At 48.9% G+C, this 25,945-nt stretch overlaps 9 protein-coding genes across 9 annotated transcripts; 5 read left to right on the top strand and 4 right to left on the bottom strand.

Annotated features, from left to right (window-relative positions):
• Positions 1 to 290: 290 nt before the first annotated feature.
• Positions 291 to 1,337, top strand: J7337_005808 (uncharacterized protein; the record flags this gene model as incomplete). Its single annotated transcript, XM_044823482.1, has 4 exons — positions 291 to 684; positions 742 to 884; positions 910 to 1,169; positions 1,229 to 1,337. The coding sequence occupies 4 exons, from the start codon at positions 291 to 293 to the stop codon at positions 1,335 to 1,337; spliced, it is 906 nt and encodes a 301-aa protein (XP_044681973.1).
• Positions 1,338 to 2,167: 830 nt separating this feature from the next.
• Positions 2,168 to 2,674, bottom strand: MBF1 (multiprotein-bridging factor 1; the record flags this gene model as incomplete). Its single annotated transcript, XM_044823481.1, has 2 exons — positions 2,168 to 2,470; positions 2,519 to 2,674. The coding sequence occupies 2 exons, from the start codon at positions 2,672 to 2,674 to the stop codon at positions 2,168 to 2,170; spliced, it is 459 nt and encodes a 152-aa protein (XP_044681972.1).
• A 3,552-nt stretch (positions 2,675 to 6,226) lies between these two features.
• Positions 6,227 to 6,753, top strand: J7337_005806 (uncharacterized protein; the record flags this gene model as incomplete). The annotated part of the gene is made up of 3 exons (XM_044823480.1): positions 6,227 to 6,344; positions 6,408 to 6,619; positions 6,673 to 6,753. 3 exons carry the CDS (start codon positions 6,227 to 6,229, stop codon positions 6,751 to 6,753), a joined length of 411 nt encoding a protein of 136 aa, XP_044681971.1.
• Positions 6,754 to 7,006: 253 nt separating this feature from the next.
• Positions 7,007 to 8,342, bottom strand: J7337_005805 (uncharacterized protein; the record flags this gene model as incomplete). The annotated part of the gene is made up of 3 exons (XM_044823479.1): positions 7,007 to 7,719; positions 7,765 to 7,855; positions 8,031 to 8,342. The coding sequence occupies 3 exons, from the start codon at positions 8,340 to 8,342 to the stop codon at positions 7,007 to 7,009; spliced, it is 1,116 nt and encodes a 371-aa protein (XP_044681970.1).
• An 834-nt stretch (positions 8,343 to 9,176) lies between these two features.
• Positions 9,177 to 11,249, bottom strand: J7337_005804 (uncharacterized protein; the record flags this gene model as incomplete). Its single annotated transcript, XM_044823478.1, has 1 exon — positions 9,177 to 11,249. One exon carries the CDS (start codon positions 11,247 to 11,249, stop codon positions 9,177 to 9,179), a length of 2,073 nt encoding a protein of 690 aa, XP_044681969.1.
• Positions 11,250 to 11,810: 561 nt separating this feature from the next.
• Positions 11,811 to 17,146, top strand: J7337_005803 (uncharacterized protein; the record flags this gene model as incomplete). The annotated part of the gene is made up of 5 exons (XM_044823477.1): positions 11,811 to 12,227; positions 12,569 to 14,629; positions 14,684 to 16,297; positions 16,350 to 16,488; positions 16,590 to 17,146. 5 exons carry the CDS (start codon positions 11,811 to 11,813, stop codon positions 17,144 to 17,146), a joined length of 4,788 nt encoding a protein of 1,595 aa, XP_044681968.1.
• Positions 17,147 to 18,077: 931 nt separating this feature from the next.
• On the top strand, positions 18,078 to 19,257 carry J7337_005802 (uncharacterized protein; the record flags this gene model as incomplete). The annotated part of the gene is made up of 2 exons (XM_044823476.1): positions 18,078 to 18,566; positions 18,730 to 19,257. 2 exons carry the CDS (start codon positions 18,078 to 18,080, stop codon positions 19,255 to 19,257), a joined length of 1,017 nt encoding a protein of 338 aa, XP_044681967.1.
• Positions 19,258 to 20,322: 1,065 nt separating this feature from the next.
• On the top strand, positions 20,323 to 21,891 carry J7337_005801 (uncharacterized protein; the record flags this gene model as incomplete). The annotated part of the gene is made up of 3 exons (XM_044823475.1): positions 20,323 to 20,487; positions 20,532 to 20,741; positions 20,794 to 21,891. The coding sequence occupies 3 exons, from the start codon at positions 20,323 to 20,325 to the stop codon at positions 21,889 to 21,891; spliced, it is 1,473 nt and encodes a 490-aa protein (XP_044681966.1).
• Positions 21,892 to 23,664: 1,773 nt separating this feature from the next.
• J7337_005800 (uncharacterized protein) lies at positions 23,665 to 24,479 on the bottom strand (the record flags this gene model as incomplete). Its single annotated transcript, XM_044823474.1, has 3 exons — positions 23,665 to 23,696; positions 23,719 to 24,140; positions 24,214 to 24,479. The coding sequence occupies 3 exons, from the start codon at positions 24,477 to 24,479 to the stop codon at positions 23,665 to 23,667; spliced, it is 720 nt and encodes a 239-aa protein (XP_044681965.1).
• Between the last annotated feature and the right edge of the window lie 1,466 nt (positions 24,480 to 25,945).

The raw sequence follows: 25,945 nt of genomic DNA, 5'->3' as shown, positions 1-25,945 counted from the left end.
GTTTTGGTGTGATTTCTCACTTTGTGGGCAGCCGACCCTAGCCCCATCGGTTTGCACCAGCCACATTCGAGCGCCTGAGATCTAGGGCAATCATGATTAGCGCCTCATCTCGGTGAGGCGAAGGTGAAGGTACGTACCGTGGATCTCACCCCACGTTGATGGAAAGGACAGACTACGACCGGCCCCACCATTCCATCGGCATCTTGAGCGCATCCAAGGTGTTCTCAAGGGACGTTTTCAGGGACAGCAGTCATCCGCATACAAAATACGTTTCCAAAGCGTTAACCAAGATGGACCCCTACTCGACCGAAGGCGAATTAATCAACATTCACAACCATTTCCATCAGGGCCAGTATCAGGAAGTCATTGACTTTGATACCTCTTCCTTCTCCCCTGACAACGCTCTTCCCGCGCGCATTCTTGTCCTCCGAGCTCGATTGGCTCTTGGACAGGCAGAAGATGTTCTCGATGACGTGAAGGGTGATTCTCAGCCTGAGCTCCAGGCCCTGGGCGCTCTTGCTGAATTCAACTTGGGCAAGGCCGATTCTGCGGTGGAGACGATCGAGAAGCTGGCCTCTTCAGCTGCCGACAACACAACGGTCCAGGTTATCGGCGGAACGGTGCTCCAAGCTGCTGGGAAATCTGAAGAGGCTCTTTCTCTTCTCAATCAACACCAGGGAAGCCGTAAGACTAATCAAACGTTGGAGATTGCTTAGAATGCTGCTGACCGCTATTATCCAGTCGATGCTGTCTCTCTTATCGTCCAGATCCATCTGCAACAAAACCGAACCGACCTCGCCCTGAAGGAAGTATCCGCCGCAAGACGATGGGCCCAAGATAGTCTCTTGGTCAACTTGGCTGAGTCGTGGGTTGGATTAAGAATCGTAAGTTTTCTACATGTTCAGGAAGTACATCACTGAGAAGGTGCAGGGTGGTGAGAAGTACCAGCAGGCGTTTTACGTTTATGAGGAGCTCGCCCAAGCTCCCTCGACCTCATCAGTTCGAAGTCTTGTCTCGCAAGCTGTCTGCGAACTGCACCTCGGCCGAACAGAAGAAGCCCAAGCTGCTCTCGAACAGGCCCTGGAGAAGGACGCTAATAACCCCGACGCGATTGCTAACCTGCTGGTTCTCAATGTTATTTCCGGCAACCAGTCCGATGAATTCGCACAGTCAGTCCCGTTGTCTGATTCCAATCTTTAAACAAGGCCTATACTAATATTTACTATAGGAAATTGAAGAGCGTCAAGCCTAACCATCAATTCTTGGCCGACTTGGAGGAGAAGAGCGCTCTTTTTGATAAGGCTGCCACGAAGTATAGCCCCAAGGTGTCGGCATGATTTAGACTAGGCGTATCAATTGCTAAAATTAATGGCGGGCGCATTATTCATAGAGGATTGAACTCTCTTGGCAATGATTATTGAGATCTTGAACGTATTTTGCCATGTTGACCGAAAGCACGTTCGAGCCATATAAAAGTAACAACGGGAAAGCAAGGATTGTCAAAATATATCAGGGTCCATTACTGCAAAGAATTAGATTTAACACTGGCAAGGGTATATGCAGCCACTTGTGTGTGGACTTGTAATTCTTAGCCTTCTGAATGACGGGTATTTCTTGTTAACAGTATAGCAAGGTCTGGCATGGTTCTGAAGACCACGTTTGTCGAGATACCGTCTTTTGGCCCATTGCGAAAAAGATGGAGCCGAGGTGAGTGATCATTGAATCTTCTCATGCTACCAAATCTCCAAACATATTATATCCATGATATCTTCACGAGACACAGTCAGGATACCTATCAATTAGAAGACCACATTGCTAGATCCTGCTTAGCTGGTCGCATCCAGGTACAGAATGGGTTGCTAAAACAGGTTCATAATGCTCAAGGGGATAATTTATTCGGGTGAGCAGGCGTATTACCTTGCTCAAAAGTTCAGAGACTAGAGCAACCATATCATAAAAGGACCTGTCAATTCTTTCTATGCCGTCAATCCTAAACCCCGTGAAGAAAAGAGAACAAGTCTCATGTACCCATGTCATAAAGCATCATGACGGCCCACACGAAACTCCCGAATTTCCCAACCAAGATGTCATCATCATTCGCTAACGCTCGACTCGGCACTGAAGCCGTCTTACAAAATCTTTTGTCTTAAGCATTGGACGCAATTGCTCATTTCTTCTTGTTGGGGAACTTGGGAGCGCCAATGTCGCTACCTCGCAGCTTGACATTGAGCACTCGCTCCATGGCGCCAAGCACCTTCTGATCGGGGGCGGCAGTGCCTCGCTCGAAGTCGGCGACGATAGCCTGGGTGGTGTTGCATCGGGTAGCAAGATCCTTCTGTGTCATCTTAGGCTCAACTTGCTGACGAGCCTTGGAGATGACATCGCCAACAGTCTTGCCGATGGTGTTGGGCTTAATGATGTCGTCGGATCGATCGACCTTTGTCATGCGCTGACCCTCTGGTGCAGAACCCTGCAAAACGGTTAGTGTGTGTTACAGGAAGACGATGGCTATACATACGGCATTGGCAGAAGCGTACTTCTTCTCGGTTGTGAGACCGCCAGCTCGTTGGGCAGCGTTCAAAGCAGCCTTTCCTCGAACAACAGTCTCTCGCTGGACGGCGCCAGAGCCACGGGTGCGGCTGCCAATCTTGGTGGTGGTATCCCAGTCATCCATTTTGAAGATATGAATTTTTGTCGAAAGAAAACACGTGTTTTAGAGCGAGGTTTGGCTCGATGTGGCGATATGGAAGATGTGTTGTATGTTGTGTATGTAAGAATGGAATATAGATCAAGCTGAACTTCTGGGCGACAAAGAATTTATGGGGATGGTGATGGAATGGGCGGAGGGGTTTTGGGCCTGGCCTTGGGCCACTGAGTCAATCGGCGGGGGACTATAATTGGCACCGTGCATCGGTGGCCTCTCTTTGCATGCGCCTTGTTACTCGCGTGGTAAGGCTGCCTCGAATTTGGTTACCAAAGCCCTGGAGATAACAGTGCGGCCAGGCATCTGTGTGTTAATTTTCATTCGCACCGCCACTGGTGGCCCATGTGTCGCCTCTTCTCAGCCCATAGAAGGTGCTAGACTTTCTGGACGGGAACCCTATTCGAGACGGACTAGGGACTGGGGCACGGAGACGCCTATGTCGGTGCTGATGCAAGATGGGACCGGTCTGACTGAGCGAAAAGACTCAATGACGATGAAGCGGGACCTGACGTGCCTGACAAACTGACGTGCTCTCGTGCCCATCTTACACTAGGAAACTATAGATAACTCGTAAACATTCTATCGTTCTTGAGATGATGACTAATGACAGGCAATGCTTGGAGCTCAACTGCTTACTGGCTCATGCATCGATAAAATGTCTATCCGTAATGCCAACTACAGTACCTTGATGGACAGGTTTTAACCTCGGAATTCCTTCGTAGATGTTTGAACAAAGACCCTCCTCTGCCTTTTCTCTTGCATCACTCGCCCGCGAAGCTGAGGTATTATCTTGGCTTGTCAAACAGAGATGCATCATCGACTCCTGGTTTGCTTATGGACCGCTTGTTCGATGACTCGCCGCTTCTATCGGCCGTCCTCGCCGCAGACTTAGTTGATGTACTCTTGGAGAAATGGTGGGATCTTATTGCCATCTTGACTACAGCTTGGGTATATTTTGTACTTGCAAGGAGACTCGACATTCTGCTTACCCTTGGCTTTGTCGCTTGGAAGCAAGCTTCTGTGATGACCTCGCTTGCAAGACACTTCCAATCACGGTACATCACGGATGGCGCATTCAAAATATGCGGAATATTTCTAGTTGGTAACTATGTCTCAAGGTGGATTGCCAATCGCAGGGTCATCCCACTGCTAGTACTGCTCATCCACTGTTGATTCCTGGTCGAATAACACACCATATGGTATGTCCCCAGAAGCATTCTTTTGCTTATCCATACTTCATGCTTGGCATCCCGATAGAGGTCTCGGAAAACGCTAATGGAATTATGTCTGAAGATGCTCACGGTCCACCATCTTGGTTCACCCAATTATTCGGGTTGACAAACTTCTTTGAGGTTCGTCCAGTTGATCACCTACAACGCATACGTTCCGACAATGGCTGGCGTGGAAAATTGGATGCATATCTAGGGCCCGAGGTTTGTGAAGCCATCCTATAGTTGATCTCAGACTGACAGGCGTAGGGTATTGAAGCCTCGCGATATCCGTTATGCCCATCTCGTGACTGCCGCACAGTTCCCAGGCTTTCAATTTAAACCGGTAACCTTCTGGTTCCTTTAGTCATCGGACAAGGTCCTTCAGGCAATCATTCTGGAGATGAGCAATATCTTCGGAGAAAGGCATCCCTATTTTGTCACGAGAGAATTAGAGAAAGAAGACGAGCATGTTCATAATATGACCCAGAACGACCAGGGGCTTCAGTGCTCTCATATAAAAACGACATGGCGAAAGAGGTTTCATGTTTCACCTTCCAACTCACGAAGGGGATCATACTCTATACTTGCCAAAGATCCCCTTGGGCCTGGAATGCAAGGATTTCGAGGACTCGACATCTCTATCACCCTCTGTTCGTCAAAAGAACAGCCGAAGCTTTTTGCAAAATTGCTCTCTGAAGGCAAAACTATTGACACCGACAGAATAAGCATTTTAGGGAGGGTCGGCTTCGTCTTAAGCTGGTTCGGCTCGGTTCTCGCCATTCTTCCTCGATTCATGATGCAATCAACCATCCTCTTCTTCAAGCATAATCTTCATTTCTGGTATCGACCAGAACCTTTGAAGGAAAGCATAGGACGGCCAGCTAATTGGATTGAGAAAATTCTCGAACAAGTATTTCGTGAATACTCGAAGTATCTTGTCCAACGATCAACCGCGCCTGTCACTATTCTATACACGCCAGGGGGAGTTGCTGAAGCGTCTGAGCAGACATTCATCTCACCCTCCACCTGCGGCCCTGGAGACTCAAATTTCGAGATCAAGATCAAAGTGTTGACACCGATTTTCTATTCACGTTTCGTTCAATATGCGCATGATTCTGAGGCCATCTTTTGCGAGGTGGGAGTCTCATGGGTGCTGGCATTGCTCATTACGCAGACGATCATGGGCTTCTCATGATGCTCATCATGTCACGGACAGAAGCATGGGAAGCGCCCATCCATTATTGATTGGACGAAGAACAGGAAATTAGGGTCAACATCCTGCTTACACCATACGTCCGAGTCAACCGATATTGATACGATTGAGAGACGACTTCAGAACAGGCTATAAACCAACGTCGAGTTAAGACCATGTGACTGACCAACCAGCACCACGAACCATATAGCTCAGGCGTTGGGGTCTCCACCTGCCCCGCGAATCTTATCATCGTTCTGATCAAGCTCTCAACGATGTGAGCTTACTGTCTCGAATTTGAAATCAAGAGCTTCTTAAAGCTCTGGGAGTTGCTTGAGCGACAGTAGTCTACTGCCAGAATGTCATTACAAACACCAACCACTCCGTATACAATAACCATAGCGTACCCCTGCATATGTTGGGCATATTTCAAATTGTCTCAATTCCAAATACTATACGCATGAAGCCCCGCTCATGCTTCTGGGGCTTCAAACTTCGTCTCCATTGAGACTACTCCCTGAAGAATGACAAATATCTCTGTCAACGTCACACAGCACTTGGTAAGAGTGCCAGGGGCCCCAATGAACTAAGGCTGACGATAGGACTCGCCAGTGGTATATGGCTGCGTACCAGTAACGGTATCCCAACGACCTGCGTATCTGGAATTGAACGATGGTTTGTACAGAATTTGAGTATTTGGGAGTGTCAGACGAAGCATGTAACGCCGCTTACTAGGCTAGCGCTCATGTCAAGCTTTGTTACCAACACGAAGCTGTACACAAATCGAAGCATGCAGCTCCAGTTTACGCCCGTCGTTCCTAGTTCGACAACACATCCTTCGTTAACCTGAAGATCATTCTCAACGTCATCCAATCACCGCCCCACCACCACATTCCCGGTCTTCTTTCATCATACTGTACCGTTACTCCCAACACTCCCCATCACTGACAACAGTTCGGGATTTCCCTTTACCCCGCTATGGCCCCTCATGGAGCTTTCGAGAGCTTCTCTAGAGGTTTTAAAAGCGCTCTGTTCCCCGTTTCAGAGGGGATCTTTCAGTTCAGACATCAATCCTCGACTTAGTATAACATCTTATCGACACACTCTTGAACAATCACAATGCCTCTCTCTGGACACTGCCTTTGCAAAGCCGTCACCTACAAGGTCGACGACGAGCCTCTTCTGGTTGGCTACGATCACTGTGACGATTGCCAGCGCCAGAGTGGTTCTACTTACTGTACGTCCCAGCTCCACAAGCCAACGATGCTTGAATAGATCGGGCTGACATCTGTTACTTTAGCTCTCGTGGCTGTTGTCAAGAAGGACAAGCTCACAATCAGCGGCCCCGTCAAGACCTATTCTGGCAGTAAAGGCTCGTCAGGCAACATTGTCCACCGTCTCTTCTGCCCCGAGTGCGGCTCTCCCATCGCCCACGACCCCGATGCTGCTCCTGAGATCATTGCGATCAAGGCCGGTACTCTCGACACTGAGATCAAGAAGAACCTGAAGCCTGTGAATATAAAGCGCCCCATGCCGATGCTACTGGTAACTGACATTGATCGTAGGACACCGAGATCTGGACCGTCAGCAAGCTGCCCTTCTGCCAGGAGCATCTTGCTAAACCCTTCTCCCACATGCCCGAGTAAAACATGCCACTGGAAGGATATGATAGGGAGAGTTAGCGAGTTGTGAAGAAAGGCTACATGCCTACAAATAGTTGATAAAAATACAAAAATCTAAGCATATTCACAAGCAGTAAAATAAGAACTGATGTGGTCATCACAAGTTTATCTAATAATTCATTCTCTAGATGATCTATGTGCGATCGAATCGCGCAAATGCTTTTTCTTTAAACCCAGAAGTCATCCGACATTAAATCATGATAGTAAGTCTACACCCTCATACAAGCGCAACACACAACACCGCCATCATCACCGCCAATGTGATGGCGGGCTTCTCATAGGCGGCTGCATCGGCCTTGGGGAATTCCTTCTGTACACGGCCGGTTTCACTGGCCTGTGCTGTGAAGCAACTCGCTGTGCCGCAATCATATCCGTCTGGACAGCATCCAGCGACTGGGCCGGCATCTCGACCACAAAGGAACCAGCCATCTGCGCAAGTTGATGAAGGTCCCGGGGCAGGTGGAGCATCGGTTGCAAGGACGACCACAGTCGCGCCGTTTGAGACGATGGTTGTCGAAGGAGCAGGGCAATCATGAACATCACAGTTTCGACCTGTTCGACAACACCCGCCTCCGTGAGTGGCGAGACAGCCGTAGAAGCCTGTGGGACAGCCTGTTTGTGTCTCTCCATCGTCGCTTAATGTTACCGAGGTGCCAGTTGGGCGATACGGAGCGATTCCAGTGGCCGAGCCAGTCGCTGTAGGTGTCGCGGTCACAGTACTATCTTCTGTTCCAGAGTCGACTTCAGTTTCGGTCTCAGTTGTGGTTCCAACTTCGGAAGTCGTAGGCTCTCCAGTGGTCCCAACCTCTGTTTCCGTCTTGGTAGTAGGCTCGACTGTGGATACACCTGAAGTTGGTTCTTGAGAAGGTGTGAGGACTGTCGTTTGATCCTGAGTTGTGGTTCTCTGTGTAGCAACAGCACTGGGGACGCCTGATTAAAGTCAATATTGGTCTAAGAAGCATTGCAGGTATTCACTCACAGCCCAATCCTTGGCAAACATATCCCGGAATACAGCATCCTCCGCCAAGTTCTGCAGAGCAACTCGTAGCTCCATCAGGGCACGCTCCTACACCTCCGCCACAAGACGCACCGTCCAGGCAGCACGCGATGCCTCCCGCCACAGTATTGCCAACATTCACACAATACGTTCCCTCCTGGCAGCACTTGACTTCGGAATCAATGTCAGAGCAGCTGTTCATCCCCTTAGGGCAAGACGACCTCCTCTGTAGCAACGCCAGTACCTCTGCGGCTCGGCGCAGCAGGCTCTCGTGGGACTCTTCACTGTGAGGAGCGAACGCTGGACGGTAGGGGCGCTCTGTGCCATTGAGGCTCACGAGTTTGTCATCTTGCTCTTCAAGAAACGATATGGCGGCAGCAGCAGCTTCGCGCGGAGTAAGACTGTGCAGTGGTGCGAAAGCGAGATGCTCCCTAAGGAGCTTGTCGTGCGAACCAGGGGCGACCTTCCGGATAGCTATTGGTGAACCCGATTCAGCGAGGGCCTGAGGAGAAAGTAATGTAGCGAGACACAACAGAAGAGCTGATATGGATCGCATTGCCGTATACTGAGGAAGTTGTGGAAAGATCAGGCTCAACTAGTCATGCGTTGACCTCTGGTTGGGCTCATGGAATTTCAAGCGACAGCGGTGAACAACTAGGTAAATGTGTGATGGGTGTTACTATTATGAATGCTTACACCGCCACACAGTATGAGCCAAATGCAGTTGCCAGACACGGGTTAAAGAAGGTCAGGAAATACCACTGGGCTAAGGTACTGTTCAGGTTATAAGGTACACGATGAACGAGACAGGGTATGATGCTGCCGATGGGGTATGACAACGACAACTCAGAGATTTTTAGGTGGCTTGTCAATAATTAATTGGGTGGCTGGGCGACGGTTAGGTGAAGATATGATGGGGCCACAAGATGGCTCTATCGCTACCGAGACTGACACAAATGCGTACTCCAGCACTTGATTAAGTTACAGTGAGGACATTGATTCTACTAATCGGCCGTAGCGCTGAAATTTATACGCATCAGACTGAGAGCCGTAGGAGAGTCGTTTGTATGTATGGGCAAAGGAGGAGTCATGATGGCTGGCGGCGCGGCGTGCAACGTCATGCAGGGTCTCACAAGCTAGCCTCATGAGACGTACTCCAGCAACTAGGTACAGTGACAATCAAGTACTCCGTAAGTTCTCCATAATTGCTTAGCACTCAATAAGTTAGATATTGTTTTCCACATGTGTTTGATCTAACTAGTATACATGGTTATCATACATGATTTTCTATGTCCCCAATGCCAAACACCCAAGCGCCACCCAACCGTCGTGTTATACATATCTAAGTTATTACAATAACGGCACCCAGGCCTTAGGTAGTCTCATGCTCTTAGAACACCAAATCGTCATTTTTATCGAGCTTTTGATCGTCGGGTTGCTTTTGCTCTGCCTCCGTAGCAGCATCAACTTCAGATTCCTCGCCAGTTGTCTTTACTTCAGAAGAACCCTCACTTCCAGCTTCGATGAGCTTCGCCCCAGTCTTCGTCGCTATGGTCCTGCTCTCTACATCGTCAGAACTGGCCTTCGAATCAGCCAGTCTGGCTGTGGGCTCAACTGGCTCTGATGAGACAGTCACAGGTTCCTTAACGAAGGCATGACACAAGAGGCCTGCCGCAACACTGACGTTCAGACTATCCACACAGCTTCCTTGGACAAACCGAGGTACTGATAGCTCATAGTCGGCAGCAACTTTGATAGATTTCGAAAGTCCATAGCCCTCATTGCCAAGAATTAGTAGACACGGATGTTCGTTTAGTGGGCTTTGTGCCTCAATCGTATCTGTTGACACGAACTTGCTCCCATGCTTTCGAACAAGCTTTCGATCAGGCGGCGCCACCGCAGCGTATGATTTCCAGCCAGCTTTCTGGGAGTCTTGGACGAACTTCACAGGATCATCCACCGCGAATAATGAGACTTCCTCCACTGCACCGGCAGCGGACTTGAGAACAACAGGTGTGAGTGTGGAGGATCCCCGGTTCGTGATACCGACGGCGTCAACGCCGAGATAGCTCGCAGTGCGAATGATACCGCCTAGGTTTCCCGGGTCGAGAATCTCGTTGAGCAGCAAGACAAAAGGCTTGGGCATCACGTCATTGGACCGCCGAATAAATGTGTCGGTGCCATTGATCGCTGCCTCTTCCTTGGTTTGATGATCAATGTCCACGTGAAAGCCCAGGCGACCAGGACTTTCCTCTAATTTGCCAAGAGATTTGATGGGGATCTGGGGTAGAGGGGAGGCTTCAAGCACGAAGCCATTGTGAGGTCGCCCCATGCTCATCTTATCCATGATTCGTTGCTCTTCAGGAGGCACGATTTTTATGGGCACGTTGAGTTTCTTTGCCATTCGCGTCAGGGTAACAGTATCCGCGTTATACTTTCGATTCTCATTGGCATGGATGTAGAGATTATACAACTTTCGTCGATTCTGCTCCAGTGCTGCTTTGACAACTGATCGACCGTATAGGAACTGAGAAGCAGCGGTAGTGTATTTGAGGGTCATGGCCATCATCTCCTTCTTCTTTCCACGCTTGACATCGCCAGAGTTATCTCCTTGGTCATTCTGCCGGTCTTCTCGAGCGTTGTCATGACGAAAGTCGCTAGGCTGTGAACGATCGAATCTCCGCTGTGATCCGTTAAATTCATCATCGTTGGACCATCCACCAGAGATATTTGACTGGCGATCTTGACGGTCGAAGCGGCCAAAACTTTGTTGTGAATCTTCGGGGCATCGTATTGAGCGATTGAATTGCTGACTTAATTTCTCGAACTTCTCGTTTGATGGCTCTCGTCGTTCTTGTCGTGCAACATCATTATCCCCATTTCTGGACCCAAACGTGCGCTCCCTTTGAGCTTCAGGGAATGGTCGTGGTCGAACGGGCTGCTTTACGTTCAAACTGTCGGCCACCTCTTTGAGATCGCCATACTTCATTCGGTGTACGAAGCTGCGATTTCCGAATTCGTTTTCAGGATCGGCGAATCGTCTCCTCCTGGTTCGGCGGCCTATGCCTAGTTCTTCTCTCTCTTCCCGTTCCTTCTTTTCCTCCTCTTTTTTCCTCAATTTCTTTTTCAGCTTTTGTTCCTGACGCCAATTTCGTGTGCCACCGGAGTCGACGGCTCTTGCACTGAACTTTGCCAAAAAATCGTCTCGGGGTCGGTTGGGAGGCTCTTTAGGACGAGCGAGTCGCTCGCCTCCTACTTTTCGTCGACCAGTGTCACGATAGGCATTGCGGGTGTCGAAGCTGTCTGGGCCGTTTTGAATTCGTTCAGATCTGATCGATCCCCGAACAATGGCTGAGAGACCTTTTGCGCGAACAAAAATGGGGGCGAAACTCCTGGTAGCGGGATGAAGCCTTGCTAATGGGCGGTTTAGAGCAACAATCCTCAGTTGTGTAGGGGTAAGCATTGCATAACGTGGCTATATATTGCTATACAATGATTTCCTTGTTTATGTTTGCGGTTGTCCTGCCTGCTGGATTGCAGGTTGTAGTCCAATGTGTTCAAAAATTCTATGCACTGAGATAGAAGTTTCGATATCAGTGGCCCCGCTAAACTATTTTTCTGCCTTCCCCTGCTAGCTAATCGACTGGGCCTCTTAGTGGGTCCAGCTGGGCGGTGAGATTCGACGAGAGCTCATTAATTATGGCGGGGCCATTGCAATCCCTGGCCCAGGTGTTAATTGGGCCATAACTTTAACGCGTTTGAATGCGACTGTCGCGTTTCCTGATACCGATGAATTTAACTTGACTAACCAAACCCAAGGCAACAACCAAATTCTCCATTATGAAGCTTCAGCCATGCCGCCAAACTTACCAAGTTGCGATCCAGCTTGTCAAATTAAACTAAACAATTTATACATTTAGTCGATTCTGACGATCGGTATCGTGTCCCCGAAGGGCCATTCACCCCCACCAGGTCTCGACCGGTTTACGAACATCTCTTTTGCGATTAATGCGACGCGCGCAAGATGGACACAGAGAACCACCCCTACAAGCCCCTTGAGGGCCTTATTGACCAAGATGATAACGCTGTTGAGCGCTCGCTAGAGTGGCTTCTGGCGGACCTCAATGGAAACAATGGCGCTCTGCCTCCTGACGCTGATATTGATACGGAACGGCAGCCAACAGCGCGTGGGAATATGAATGCTCGAGGCGAGGATAGGGAACAAGACATTCCCCAAATCGAAGAAGATGGACCAAAGGTCTTCAGAGTTTCTCAGCCTCACTACAGTTTTGAGGTTGCGATTCCGGAAATGCCTCTTGACAAGCGTAACGAGTACTCGGCCGTTCACAGCGATATCGTCGAGTTCATATCTGGGGAGCTCCGGTCAAGTCGTGGCATCGTCAAGTATCATGTCGAGTTTACAGATGGGCGACAAGAGTTGGTAGGTGGACATTCTTTCATGAATTCTGAGGAGATGCCAAGCTGCTTCTCCTGCATGACCTAGAAATGCTATTATCTATATGCCTGAAGCCCGCTCGAGTTGTTAGGCTGCAGCTTCGAAGCTGGGGCCGCAAATATAATATGCGAACTCTTGTTTATAATATGCCTTATTCACTGCCTAGCTCGCAAACCTATTCTTCTCTATTGTGCCCCCACAACTGCAGCTCCTCCTTCATCACGGCTTTTTTTACGTTTCATTTCTTTGCCTATAACACACTTGCACACTCTCCCTCTCAATATTCTCTGTTCATTTCCACCGCATAGTACTGATTTTATCTCAAGATATCTACAGCTGAACTCGTTACCCGTGAGAACGGAAGAGTTGCATTGGCCCGATTCAGCCAAGGCCTATGGCCACATGAACTTGACGACATGTCTGCCCGCAAGCGAAAATACATGCAGGACGATGAGTGGGACTCTGGACAGGAGTCTGCTGTTTCTGACCGTATGGACATTGACGAGGAGATGGAGGATGATGACGAAGAACCAGTTCAGAGAAAACGTTCGTCTCGAAGCGTATCCCGACGCCTTCGCTCTAGAGAGAACACCAAGCAACTTTCCCGTAGTCCTGCTCTGGCGATAGACGAAGATGATCTGGACGATCTACAGCCAGAGCCTTTAGGGGCCACCAGATCGTTGAGAACTCGACCTCCAAGACAACTGACTCGGATGTCCTTTAAGAACGGCATCAGTAGTCAAGACCAGGATGAACTGCTCGGAGATGCCCCTCTTGTTTCGTCAGGCGAGGAAGATGATGATTTCATGCCTATCGTCTCCGATCTTGCCCCCAAAAAAGGACGTCCTACTAGGTCGCGACAAAAGTCGAAGCGTCTTCACACTGCGAGTATGCGACAAAAGGCTCTGTCTCAATTGCGCCAGAAGTCCCCTGACTCAGATATTGAGTTTGAAGCACCTCGACGTTCCTCCAGAGCTACAAGGAGCACCCTGAACATGCGAGATGATGCCCAAATGGATGAGGATTCCTTCTATATTGCCGATGACAAGGCCCCTGGCGCCCCGAAGATTATCTCAATCAGGGAGGTTTTTCAGCCTCTTCCTGCCGACTCAGAGTTTGCTTCGATGCACATGGATGCCTGCCACACCTGCGGAGGCTCACGACAACGGGGCCCAATGATTCACTGTCAGGGCTGCACGTTGTCTTATCACAAGAACTGCCTGGGATACCGCAGTGCTCGCGAGCATATGGTTACCAAGATCGGTCAGGATGATTTTGTCCTGCAGTGCAGGTTCTGTATTGGCGTCCCAAATAAAAAGGATGGCAGTGCTCCCAGGTATAGCATGTGTCAGGCATGCAAATCTTCAGGTCGTAGCTGCGCGGCCTTTTCTGAAAAGAAGACATCTCGCCAGGAGGAGAAGCTTCGTGAGCAGAACGGTGGCGTTGATCCAATCACTCAGGTTCCTCCAGACCTTCTTAACAACGCTGAAGCGGTCCTCTTCCGATGTACTTCATGTCATCGAGGCTGGCACGTTGATCATCTTCCGGGCGCTAGAGGCGGAACAATCGGAACGGATCTCAAGTCCGAGCGTCTGAAAGACCATTCCATTGACTGGCAATGCAAAGAGTGTGCAAATGCCAGGCATAAAATTCATCGGCTCGTGGCATGGCGCCCTATACCAACAGAGCTTGCCAAACGAGACCCTCGACCAATGTATACTGAGGTTCGAGAGGACGAGAAGGAATATCTGATCAAATGGGAAAGTCTATCCTATGCTCACTGTGACTGGAAGCCGGGCGCTTGGGTGTACGGTGTAGCAGCGCCCACGATGCGTACTTCCTTCGGCAAAAGAGACCTCGAGCAGGATTTGCTGAAACTCAGCGAGCGAGAGGCCATTCCAGATGAGTTCCTTATGCCAGACATAGTTCTCAACACCAGACTGGACCCATCGGTCCCAAGACCAAGGACAAAAAAAGACGAAATAGATAACTTGGCCAACGTCAGCAAAATCTTTGTCAAGTTTCAAGGCCTTGGTTATGATGACGTTGTGTGGGACACGCCCCCATCAGAGGATGCAGGCGATATCTATGCCTCCTTTGTGGAGGCATACTACGAGTATATTGAGGGCAAATACTTCAGGAGTGAATCTCAGCACAAGATCAGAGAACGAGTCAAGGCTTACAAAGCCGAGCCGTTCGAGGAGTTGAAGGAGCAACCTGCCGGCCTCAAACGTGGAAAGCTCATGGGATACCAGATTGAAGGAGTCAATTGGTTGTTAGGGAACTACCATTCAGGCCGCAGTGTGGTTCTCGCAGATGAGATGGGCTTAGGAAAGACTGTCCAGGTTGTAGGCCTTGTGACTTCTTTAGTCCAAGACAGCCCTAAGGTAAGGCATCAGCGTCCAAGAAGCCGATGTCACTTATACTGACACAACCAATAGTGCTGGCCTTTTCTTGTCGTTGTTCCAAATGCTACATGTCCGAATTGGCGCCGTGAGTTCAAGCAGTGGGTGCCAGAGCTCCGAGTGGTCGCCTATCATGGCGGAAGAGAACCACAGGCACTTGCTTACAAGTACGAGCTGTTCCCCAATGGATCTACTGACATGAAGGCACACGTTGTGATCATGTCCTATGACTCAGCACAGGACCCTGCGACAAAGGCTCTCTTCAAGTCTATCAATTGGGCAGGGCTTGTGGTTGACGAAGGTCAGCGCCTGAAGAACGACCAGAACATTTTGTATGGTGCTCTTCGCTCAATGCGAATTCCTTTCCGACTTCTACTTACTGGTACACCACTCCAGAACAACAAGAGGGAACTGTTCAATCTTTTACAGTTCATTGATGAGAAGCAGAATGCCGAAGAACTGGACGCAGAGTATGCGGTTCTTGATAAGGAGACGCTACCCAAGTTGCACAACAAGATTCGACCATACTTCCTCCGCCGAACCAAAGCAGGTGTTCTCAAATTTTTACCTCCCATGACACAAATCATTCTGCCGGTCACAATGACTGTAATTCAAGAGAAACTTTCGAAGAGTATCATGGCCAAAAATCCCGAGCTCATCAAGGCCATGTTCTCCAACAGCAAGATGAACAAGAAAGAACGTGGATCTCTCAACAACATTTTAATGCAGCTGAGAAAATGCCTCTGTCACCCTTTCATGTACTCCGAAGCTATTGAGGAGCGTCACCATGATCAAACAGTAATTCAACGCAACTTGGTCGAGGCATCAGCCAAGCTCCTACTTCTCCAAGTCATGCTTCCAAAACTACAGGAAAGGGGGCATCGCGTGTTGATCTTCAGCCAGTTTTTACAGCAATTAAATATCATTGAGGATTTTCTCAATGGCCTAGGCTACGATTTTCGCCGTCTCGATGGCAGTATCAGTAGTCTGGAGAAACAACGGCGCATTGATGCCTTCAACGCCCCTGACTCGCCCATCTTCGCGTTTCTTCTTTCGACCCGAGCTGGTGGTGTTGGCATCAATCTCGCTACTGCAGATACAGTCATCATCCTCGATCCTGATTTCAACCCACACCAGGATATTCAGGCATTGTCCCGTGCTCATCGCATTGGACAGAAGAAGAAGGTCCTTTGCTTCCAGCTTATGACTGTAGACTCGGTCGAAGAAAGAATTATGCAAATTGGGAAGAAGAAGATGGCCTTGGATCATGCTCTGATCGAAAGCATGGACGACGACGAACTTGCCGGTGATGATCTGGAGTCAATATTGAAACACGGCGCCCAGGCCTTGTTCAACGATGACTATGAAAAGAAGTCTATCCACTATGATTCTGCTGCTGTTGATGCACTTCTAGATCGGACAGACGATACAGAAAGCAAACCAGATGACGGGACATCATTCTCTTACGCCAAGGTGTGGTCCAACGACAAGTCCGGCTTCGACGCTGGTTTTGCTACCGAAGAGATGGCTGAACCAGAAGCTATAAACTCGAGCGTCTGGGATCGTATCCTGGCTCAACGTGAGGCAGAAGCACAGCGTCAAGCTGAAGCAACTAGGGAGGTTCTGGGTCGCGGTGGTCGACGTCGACAGGTAGGCTATTGGTTTGTAAAGTTCTACTTATCAGCAGCTGACCACCTCACAGGCTATTAACTACAAGACGAACGCCCTAGATAACCCTATTCCTGGCGATGCCGAAGCTGAGCCGTCAGACTCCTCTGATGATTTTGCTGGCGGTGACTCTGGAGAAGAGTCTGAGGAGGAAGATCCGTCACTGGCAAAAGGTAAACGCCAAAAGATCCCATCTGTTAAACAAACAACCCCGTCCACGACACCAGTGAAAGATTCAAGCCGCAAAAGTAAAATTAACAAGACTGCAACACAGACGCCGAAGCAGACCTCCAAACCTTCCAAGCATCAAACGCCCGTAACGCCAGACCACAGGAAGTCATTGGTGAACAGCAAAAAGCCAGTCGCGGGAGCCGGCAAGAAACACCAAACAACCACAGCAAACAGCAAAAGCAGCAGCCAACGTGGCAAATCGGGAACACCCAAAACCCCAAGCAGCAAGGGAGTATCCAAAACAATCGCACAGCGACCCCCGGCTACCCCATGCAAACCTCCTACCCTCAAGGGAGTGGCCCAGTAAATACCGAAATGCCCATTGACTTCACCCGATATATCAAGGGTAACTACCTCTACCAGGGCGACTCTACAGACCCTGTACCACCTGAGCGGGTAATTCCCACCCAACCTCATGCTCCTAATAACCAAATAGTTGATTACAGAAACGTTCGCCTCCGCTCAGAAGCCGAAGTTAGAGTAGCCCTTGATTGGGTCCAACGTTCGGAACCTGAGGCTGAGGTTAGGAAACAATACAAGGCGGTTCTGCTAAGCCGTTTAAGGTCGCTTACCGGTAAAAGCGGAACGCAGCACAAATGATTTTACTTTGGACATAAAGAAGACGGGGTTGCTCAGCGCAAGCAGCCGCGCTGATACAATAATTTCCCCACATTTGGTGTGAATTAACGGTGGACAACAAGCCCTTTGCTTTGCTAACCATTTTGATTTATGCTTGTTTGCATGCCAGGCGGCATCATGCACGCGGAGCTGGGTATCCAGTGAAGGAGGACGGCAAGCTAACAAGCAAGCAACCTTGGAAGTTGGCGACATGGCCAACCTCAGTTTAGCGAGGCAAGATGATAGACAGCATAGCACAGACGAAGGCCTTTGAATGAAAACTCTCATGAATGCACACATGAGCCTTGCTGATATTCTAGGTCAAGTGTTTGAAGGTCAGTGCCGGCAAACTGTCGCTGCAGGTAACCGCAGTCGTAGCATGTGTTTTGTAGAGTACGCCTCAATGTCAAGCAAACATGCCATAGTGACTGATGACCATCATCTCAAGTATAAGATAACGTAAAGTCTCATTGACCGCCCACCTAGAATTAAGCACTTATCCCCATCCTCTTACCTATACCGTGTCCTCGAGCCACCCTGGTGGACTTCCACACAGTATTGTTGAACATAGACGCTATCTTCCGTTTACTGTTTGCCCGCGCATGTCTCGAAGTTATAACCCGTCTTCCGCTACCCGCGTCCCAGTTCCTAGCCGTCTGATAGACCGTGCGTGGATGCTCCTGGAACCAAGTACTTCTTATAGTCATCGGATGCTACACTTATTAAATCGTCCAGGAAAGAATTGTCTCTACCAATACCAACTCTAACATCGATCTTCCTCAGGTGAAGAACTAGCCTCCTTTGCCTTCTCACCAAATCAGAAATATCCCTTCTCTTCAATACATTGTCAAAAGATCTCATGTTTATCGCTGGGCTCAAATTTCATCACAACACCTTCTCAGCTCTCAAAATTATGAATCGGCCAAGCTCTATGGAACTTTCTCAACCTCCCTCCAACAATCACTTTCATGTGGTTGGCGGTAACGGTTATCCTATTCAAGTGTCTTATGGAGGCTGGCAGCAGAACACTCCAGTCTCCCAACTTTCTGCTCCACGAGGCATGACATCTGGCAACTGGAGAGGATCTCAGCCATCTGCAAACCCCATGAACAGCTCTGTCCCCGGTGCTAAGCACTCACTCATGAATTCTCCAACTCAACCCTCCTCTTCGTCCAACAACGGCGGCGGGCCTGTGAGCATCTCCGACTGCCTCAACGGTTATGCGTACTGTGTAAAGCGACCTGACGGGCTATACACAAGACTGATTCCGGCAGACATGGTCCCAACCCTCATCGAGCTGCCTGCTACTCAGACCAGCGCCCAAGGAATGGTACTGCTTCCGGATTTGCACATGCAGCCCCCACAAGGGGTTCCTGGGATGAATCAGCCTGTCACATTCAAGGTAAGTGAATTAAATACGGCGCACACAGTAGGCGATGCTGAGTGTATAGGCTCCAACTGGCCCAGCATCTGATATCCTCCAGGTAATCAGCCTCTGGCAGTGTTTCGCTACCTCCTTTGTGCTTTTTCTTTTTTCCTGGACCAAGACTAACGTCGTTTTCTAGACCAGGATTGATCGTATTGTTGCAACATCACCTACTCAACAACGCAGAACCAAGATCTATTGTGACAAATGGATCCACGACGGCACCTGCGCCTTTACTCAGCAGGGTTGCAAATACAAACACGAAATGCCCTTCGACAAGGCTACGCAGCAATCTCTGGGCCTGTTTCATGGGTTCCCTAAGTGGTGGCGAGATCACCAGGAGGAGCTTCAGAAGCACCGCAATCGAGACTTGCATGCCAGTAGCAGCCAAGTCATCCTTCAGTCTGGCTGGCGAGATGATGGCAATGAGGATGTCCCTCAGGCCGCGACAGTCCTGGCTACCATTGGCCCGGAGAGAAATCAGAAATCAAGCAAGAAAAATCGCCTCTCTCAGACTCGCGAGGGGCTGCCTAGTGCTCCAGCATCTGAGAAGCGCTCACTAACAGGGTCGGAGACTGAATGGTTCATGGGCTCGACAGCAATCCAGGGCTGGAACGGATCTTCGCCTCGCCGCTCTTCGGTCTCAGCTGGTCATTATATTCGCTAGCGGCTGTGTGTTGGGCAAACAAGCTACCTATACGAAAACAAAGAAAAAGGAACACGCCGACTAGACTCTCAACAAGTCGATGTACTAGAAAGACAAGTAATTGGAATGAATCCTCTGGTTTTATGTACGTGCTGGAAAATTTGTTGAAGTTCGGTCCCAACGGCTGTTCGATTGATGTGTTGTCCAGCAACTTAGATATTACTCTCTTTTCTGTTTGATCATTTCATATTAGATACGAACCCAATCTTTAGTATAATCTTCGAAAGGCAATCTCTGGGACGCTGCGCTGAGGCTTGCTTCATAGACAGCTGAATGATCTCTGATTTATTTTGTCATTAGCCAGCCATGTTTCTTGAAATCACTTCGGTGGTGTCACATAAGCTTTAGCGAGCTGGCCATGCGAGCCAGGTCTCAGGCAGAATTTAGGTGAAACACAAGTTAGATATGTATTTATTGTTACGCTTATGTTAGCATTGTACCTTGCCACGCTATACTCGTGCTTGTGTGATGTCAGGTCTAGTGCAAGAGTTTGCGCAAATGGGCTAGAACGGCATGTAGAAGAAAAACAAGCAGTTTCTAGACCAAGATCGATTCCTGCAGGAGTCCCGACAGCTCATGCTTTCCTGGAAAACCAAATTTTGAATAACAGACTGCAAGACGAATAAATGAAGCTATCCCCAACCCACCACCTACGAGTCTAGAGGAAACCTTTGGTGGTGGTGGGGCAGCTCCTTATCGAGATCCGCTAGACGATAAGCTCAGTCGGCTAATTCCCGGACCTACAACGTCACCACCCCTCCAATGCGAGAGCTGTGCTCATGAGTTGTTACCTGCCTGTGAGCTTGGAGAGCAACAACAAGCTTCATATCATCTGATTCTTCATACCTCAATACGGACCGGGGCCTTACAATACAAAGTTCTTCGTCATCATTTTGAGTTTTTGACGAGCATGACTGGGAGATGATCAGTGTAACAGTTTCATCAATTCAAACTCCACACTTCACATAACCAACCACTACCTACACTGAGAATCAGCCTGGGTGGGTATTCAGAGCACAGCTGATCATGGACACTATTGCGGCCGTTCTAGCTGCCTTCGCGCCAACTCAGGCCGCTGCTCATTCCGTCAAGAAGTATGATGCTGCTATTCGGGACCATGTCGCAGCTGTGACCTCGCTGTTTGCGAACCAACGGGAAGTCATCAGTGCCAATGCTAGCCAAATCCTACGAGTAAATCTCACAGTATCTTTGTTGATTCTAGCTAACGCTCCCAGAATATTGACCCCTCGACCGACTCTATCACATTTCAAGCCATCCTGCTTCTCTCACTACAAACATCGAACCCGGCACATGGTAGCGAACGAAGCACACTCTTAGACGAGACCCTCCGATTCCTTCTCAACTTCAACCCTCTCCAGATACGATATGTGGGCTCTGATTTCAGAAAGCTTCTCGAATACATCGCATCAGGCACGCTATTTACGGTACGCGCCACCCCTCCATGGCATCGCCAGGCGCTAACTATCCTGCAACTAGACAAGGGTTACTGTAGAGGCTTTGGCTGCTGCTGTACTGCGACTCGATCCCACAGGAAGCATGTTCACATCCACCCATCTTACACTCGTCAAGATCGCCTATTCGACATCTTGGATTGAGCCTGCTCTCAAGGTTCTCGATTGCGATCTTACGTTCTACCCCGGTATGGCAGGCCAGAAGGACGCCAGACTCTTGTGTGATAGTAGTCTGCATCCCGCCTCCTTCATTTCGGTTGACACAGGTCTTACTGGGGATGTGAAGAGCTCTGCCGTCTTGGAGTATAATCACCTTACAGCTCAATGCTACATGTCACGACGAGACTGGACCAAAGCCTACCGAGCTCTTGAGCGCGTCATTACACACCCAGCAAAAGACAAAGGCGTCAGTAAGGTCATGGATGAAGCGTACAAGCGATGGTTACTGGTCGGGCTGCTCAAGGATGGAAAGGAACCAAGTATTCCATCATACACTTCCACGGTAGCCAAGAATACCTTCAGCACACTAAGTACGCCATACAAGAATATCACCACTTGGTTCACAACAACGGATGCTGCGCAGCTCAAAGCAGAAATTGAGGCCAACCGACAGGTCTGGGAGGAAGACGGCACCTCATCGTTGGTGGCCGAGGTAGTGGCGGCGTACCCAAAATGGCAAATCATCAACCTCCGCGACATATATGTACGGGTGTCCATTTCTCAAGTGCGTCTCTCGACACTCAGTGCCGAGACAGGCGAAATCCTCACAGATGACGATGCCACCACACGCTTAGTTCAAGATATGATTGATTCCGGTCTCCTAAAAGGCGAGCTGCAGCCGGGCAACAATGACGGGGAACTCTATCTGCACTTCCACGACGACAATGAGGAGATGACAGAGGCAAACTTTGCCCAACAGATTGCCCAGCGTTGTCATAACATCGAAAGCCTTGGAAGCCAGTACAAGGTAGCCAACGAACGGCTTGTTAACAGTAAGGAGTACGTGAAGCACGCTGTCAGGGAGCAGAAGCGGGCAGACAAGGACCCTACAGATCCTGGACTGGGCTTCGATTCTCTAATAGAAGATGAGGACCTTATGACAGGCATCACACCAACTGCCTAAGTCGACCGCTCAGAAACAGGCATGTTCACACGGTCATAACCTATGGTGAGCAGTATGGGCTTATTACTCTAAAAAGCAGACATGCATATTTCATTCTCCCACAGACACGACATATTCGTCGATAGTTGGCAACAATGCTGCTCGCAAGGGTTGCGTTAGATGAAGACGCGGCGTATTACTCTGTATTTCACTAGATAATCAATCAAATGATGACTGGCTGTGGTTGAACACCAGTTGATGACGGTCTCCTGACCCCCGATTCCGTCTTCTGCCCGTTATTATCTCTTCCTTCTGTCGTTCGAATTTCTCAGCTCTGAAGGACATGTGTTGAACTCAATTTACCATTTGTCACTATTATTCATGCTTCGGTCTCTCTGCGTCTCCTGAACCCATCATCGAGTGTATGACAAGCGGGCAATTATGTCTTCTCAATGATACCGCTTCTGGTTTGTCAGTTCTCCTATTGGCCTCGAAAGTCGTTTCTTCAATATTCCTGTATCTTATCACCCGCATGCACCCTCGCTAAGATGGTAGTAGTCGTGATGCATCATTTTGCGCATGGCAAGCTCTTGGTGTTCATGGAGCTTCAATTTGTCATTGGCTACCAGTCGCGGACAGGAAAAGGCTCAGGGCGTGCATCCCTCCCATTTCTCTTCATTGACCTTTACCATGGTTCTAATGACGCCTTCCGTTTTCATTCTACGCGCAGTGCCTCGAGAGCGCTTCTCCAGTAGTTGCCCATTGCCCTAGTGTCCTCTCTGCAAAAGATTCGGGTTCTTGAATAAGTTTCATTTTGTGGGGGTGTATTTTCTCTTCAATACCAAGTATTGTAAAGTCAAGGCCAATCGACGCCTCTTTCAAGGATGTCAGCACGAGCTCGAGCTTTGGGAATATCGTTTAGTTCTGGTTAGACTGCGTATAGCAAGGTCACGACCATCAAGGTGAAATATTGGCCAACGGTGTGGCAGTCACTGTAGCTTTCTTCTGGTGTTGTGAAGCCATCGATGTTTCTTGGATGAGTAGGTGTGCTAGCAGAACGCAAAATAGGTAAAGACATGTTCTTACAATGATCATATCATTAATTCATAATCAGGTGCACGAGACATGACCATATGTTTGTCAATCTTTGTTCTAAATAATCACCATGACGACTTGAGGTTGAGTGTCTCGAGCTCAAGATAGGTAGTCAGTCTAGTGTCAACAGTTCTCTGGGGCACTCTAATGGGACCATCAAGTATTGGAATAGAGGTCCTCGTATGATAAAAGGATCAGTTGGATCCAGAAACGATTATTACAAAGCTATGTTTTCCTCAGTATATATTCTATTATTTGAGCCTTAGCGCCGTGAAAGAATGTCATCTGCGTGGGAGATAGCCCAACGCAGTCGTTTTATATGGCCTGTTCCCTGACCTCGCTCGCCCGTCTATACCGTGAAATCCTATGTGCTATGCATCCCTTGTGCTCAAGGCGAAAAAACACCTAAATTGAGTATGCTTTATGCAATTATTCCCTGTACTGTCTAATGTAATGAGCCAAACAGTTTAAATGAGCGCGCAATATTGCGCAGGCTTTTGATTTCATGTCTGGATCCCAGAACTTCAAGAGGTCTAGCTTCTGGACCATCTTGGAATTCTGGGCCAAAGGTGTTCTTTCCACACCAAATTTGTTCATCAGCAGGGCCTCGAAGTTGAAGTTGGATCCGCATAACTTCCTATGACGAATGTGATGAAGACCTATGCCCTCTTCGATGACGAAGGCTTGGATGCGCTGCCCTCATCTCTGGTTGGGGACTCTGCGGCTTATCCCTATTAGGTCTACAACAGCAACTCATGGCAGCATGTAGCAGGAATGCCACATCGGTGAAGATGGCAGCCAGCCACATGAAGACAAACATCTTGATGCCAATGTTTGCCTTGATATTGAGCTGATCCTGCGCCGTAAGTGCGACCTTAGCAGCAACACTTATGACAGTTGCAATGATAGCTGCGAGGGAAACAAGAACCGCAGTGCAGAAAGCAAGAACCGTTATAACCAAACTCCACCAACGGGTGCGAATAACGAGGAGGCTTAGTGGAATAAGGACAAAATCAATGCATATGCCGGCCATGAAACATCCGTACATGATTCTAGAGCCTATCTTGAGCAAGTTGAGGACGGTGACGGCCTCAGCAGGGAGTGCAATCTGAGCTCCGGCGAGCAGTTCGCTCACAAGAATCTCGACAGGGTTGAACCAGTACCATTGTTTGGGGCTAGAGCAGTGGGTAACGCCTCTGAGTTGTGTTGTTAGCTATCGTATGCTACATGTGATACTCGGAAACATACTCGTCATTGTAACCTTCGCAAAAGTTCCATAGTCCAACCTGGTAGAAATCATGCAGACCTAGACTCCGGGCAACAGAATTAAGCAGCTGCGAATTATCGACCGAGATCGGTATAACTTGAGAGACATCAAGCTTGAAGAAGTATATGTCGTTCAATGTCGAATTGATATGGGTATTACCGATTATGACGAGAATCAAGAAGGGTATCGATAGAAAGTATAGCGTGCTAGCAGCGAAGGCCGTGTTTCGCCTATGCACGTTCGCCATGGTAAAGTACCTAGATAGGCACTGCGGTATCGGAGTGAGCTTCCAAGCGGCTCTTTCGTTTGTTGGCGATGCCTTCTAATTGCGTGCTGTGCTGCAAGATACCCAGCGATGAAACAAATGACGAACAGAACCTGAAAGATGAAGGATGAAAGGAAATGCTAATCGCGGAGTGGTGTGCGGTTGAATGTCTACACAGTCCACAAACAGAACATAAGAAACAAATGGGGTTACGAAAGGCTTCGTAATCCAGAGAACAAAAGAAAGGTAGCGACAGGACAATGAAGAAGTTGTATGCAGTAGAGAAATGCGTTGTGAGGTGGGCCAGCCAAATGGTCGACACCAGCTGCAAGGTACTTGGAGGAGCGAGTAAGGAGCGACAGCTTTCACAGAGATAGGTAGTGGAGCAATCGTCATGATGAAGGGAAAATCCCAATTCCAAGGATCTTGCCAGGCGACATGGATGGATCCATGCAAATCCATGATCGTAGAAGCGCCAAAAGGGTCGTGGGGCTTTCCGAAACCTTGACCTAAAAAGGGACAGACGACCTCCATCAGTGGAGAGCTTTTACGTGCTTTTGGTGGAATGCCCCCCTGCAATACAGCGCCCCTGGCGAGCCTAGGGAGCGACAATGCAGCGGCAAAGGGAAGGTTTATACATACATGCCTAGGTACCTAGGGTCCGTGGGTTAGGGGGCATCAGAACCTGGGAAAGCTGAGCGAATCGATCTCTATTTGTCTATCGAAGCGGGAAGAGGAACCTGGACAGCCGCACGTATTATGATACATCCAGTTGGTAAAAGCCCAAGTATAGTACCTGTCAGTTAGCAGGCCAAAAAAAGAATGGGAACGTCTTGAACGGGCGCCTAAGAAAAGTTCTTGGATTTACGACTTGCAAGAAAAACATGGGATGCCATGCCACTATCATAGGTTATTGGTGCTTGGCTTTCGCTTTTGTCTTCTGGTATCCAATCCAATCCATTTCTTCTCTAGCCCCAAACTACCGAGCCTCAGGTGAAGAAAAGGAAGTGATGTGCCGCGTTACCGGCTGGGTCTTAGCTGCGGCCCAATATGATGACGCGTTTCAACACCATCCAGCAAAATTTCATGAACAAGTGAACAACAAGCGCTGTGGTAACGAGTACGCTCGGATTTTCGGGTATTTTGACAACTCTTAGCGCTACGGAAACAGTCAGAAACTTAACATGACTTGTGCGTTTATTTTTGCGGCTCAACATTGGCCAATTGACACTGTCAATTCCTGCCGTTATTACCGCTAAGAGGGTGAGGACTGACTGACTGTTTATTCATAGACACATGCCATTATGTCACAGCAGGTGAGGCCGTATCATCAAATTAAGCACTAACAAGCTACTAACCGTAGCCAACTTGTTCAGCATTTTCATTTTTATTTTTGCTCTCTTTTGCCAAGTCGCGACAAAGCAACTATCACGCAGTCGCTCTCCTTT

This window comes from Fusarium musae, chromosome 4 (genome assembly GCF_019915245.1).
Source record: "Fusarium musae strain F31 chromosome 4, whole genome shotgun sequence".
Lineage (NCBI taxonomy): Eukaryota > Fungi > Ascomycota > Sordariomycetes > Hypocreales > Nectriaceae > Fusarium > Fusarium musae.
This window is presented reverse-complemented; position numbering and strand designations above follow the sequence as displayed.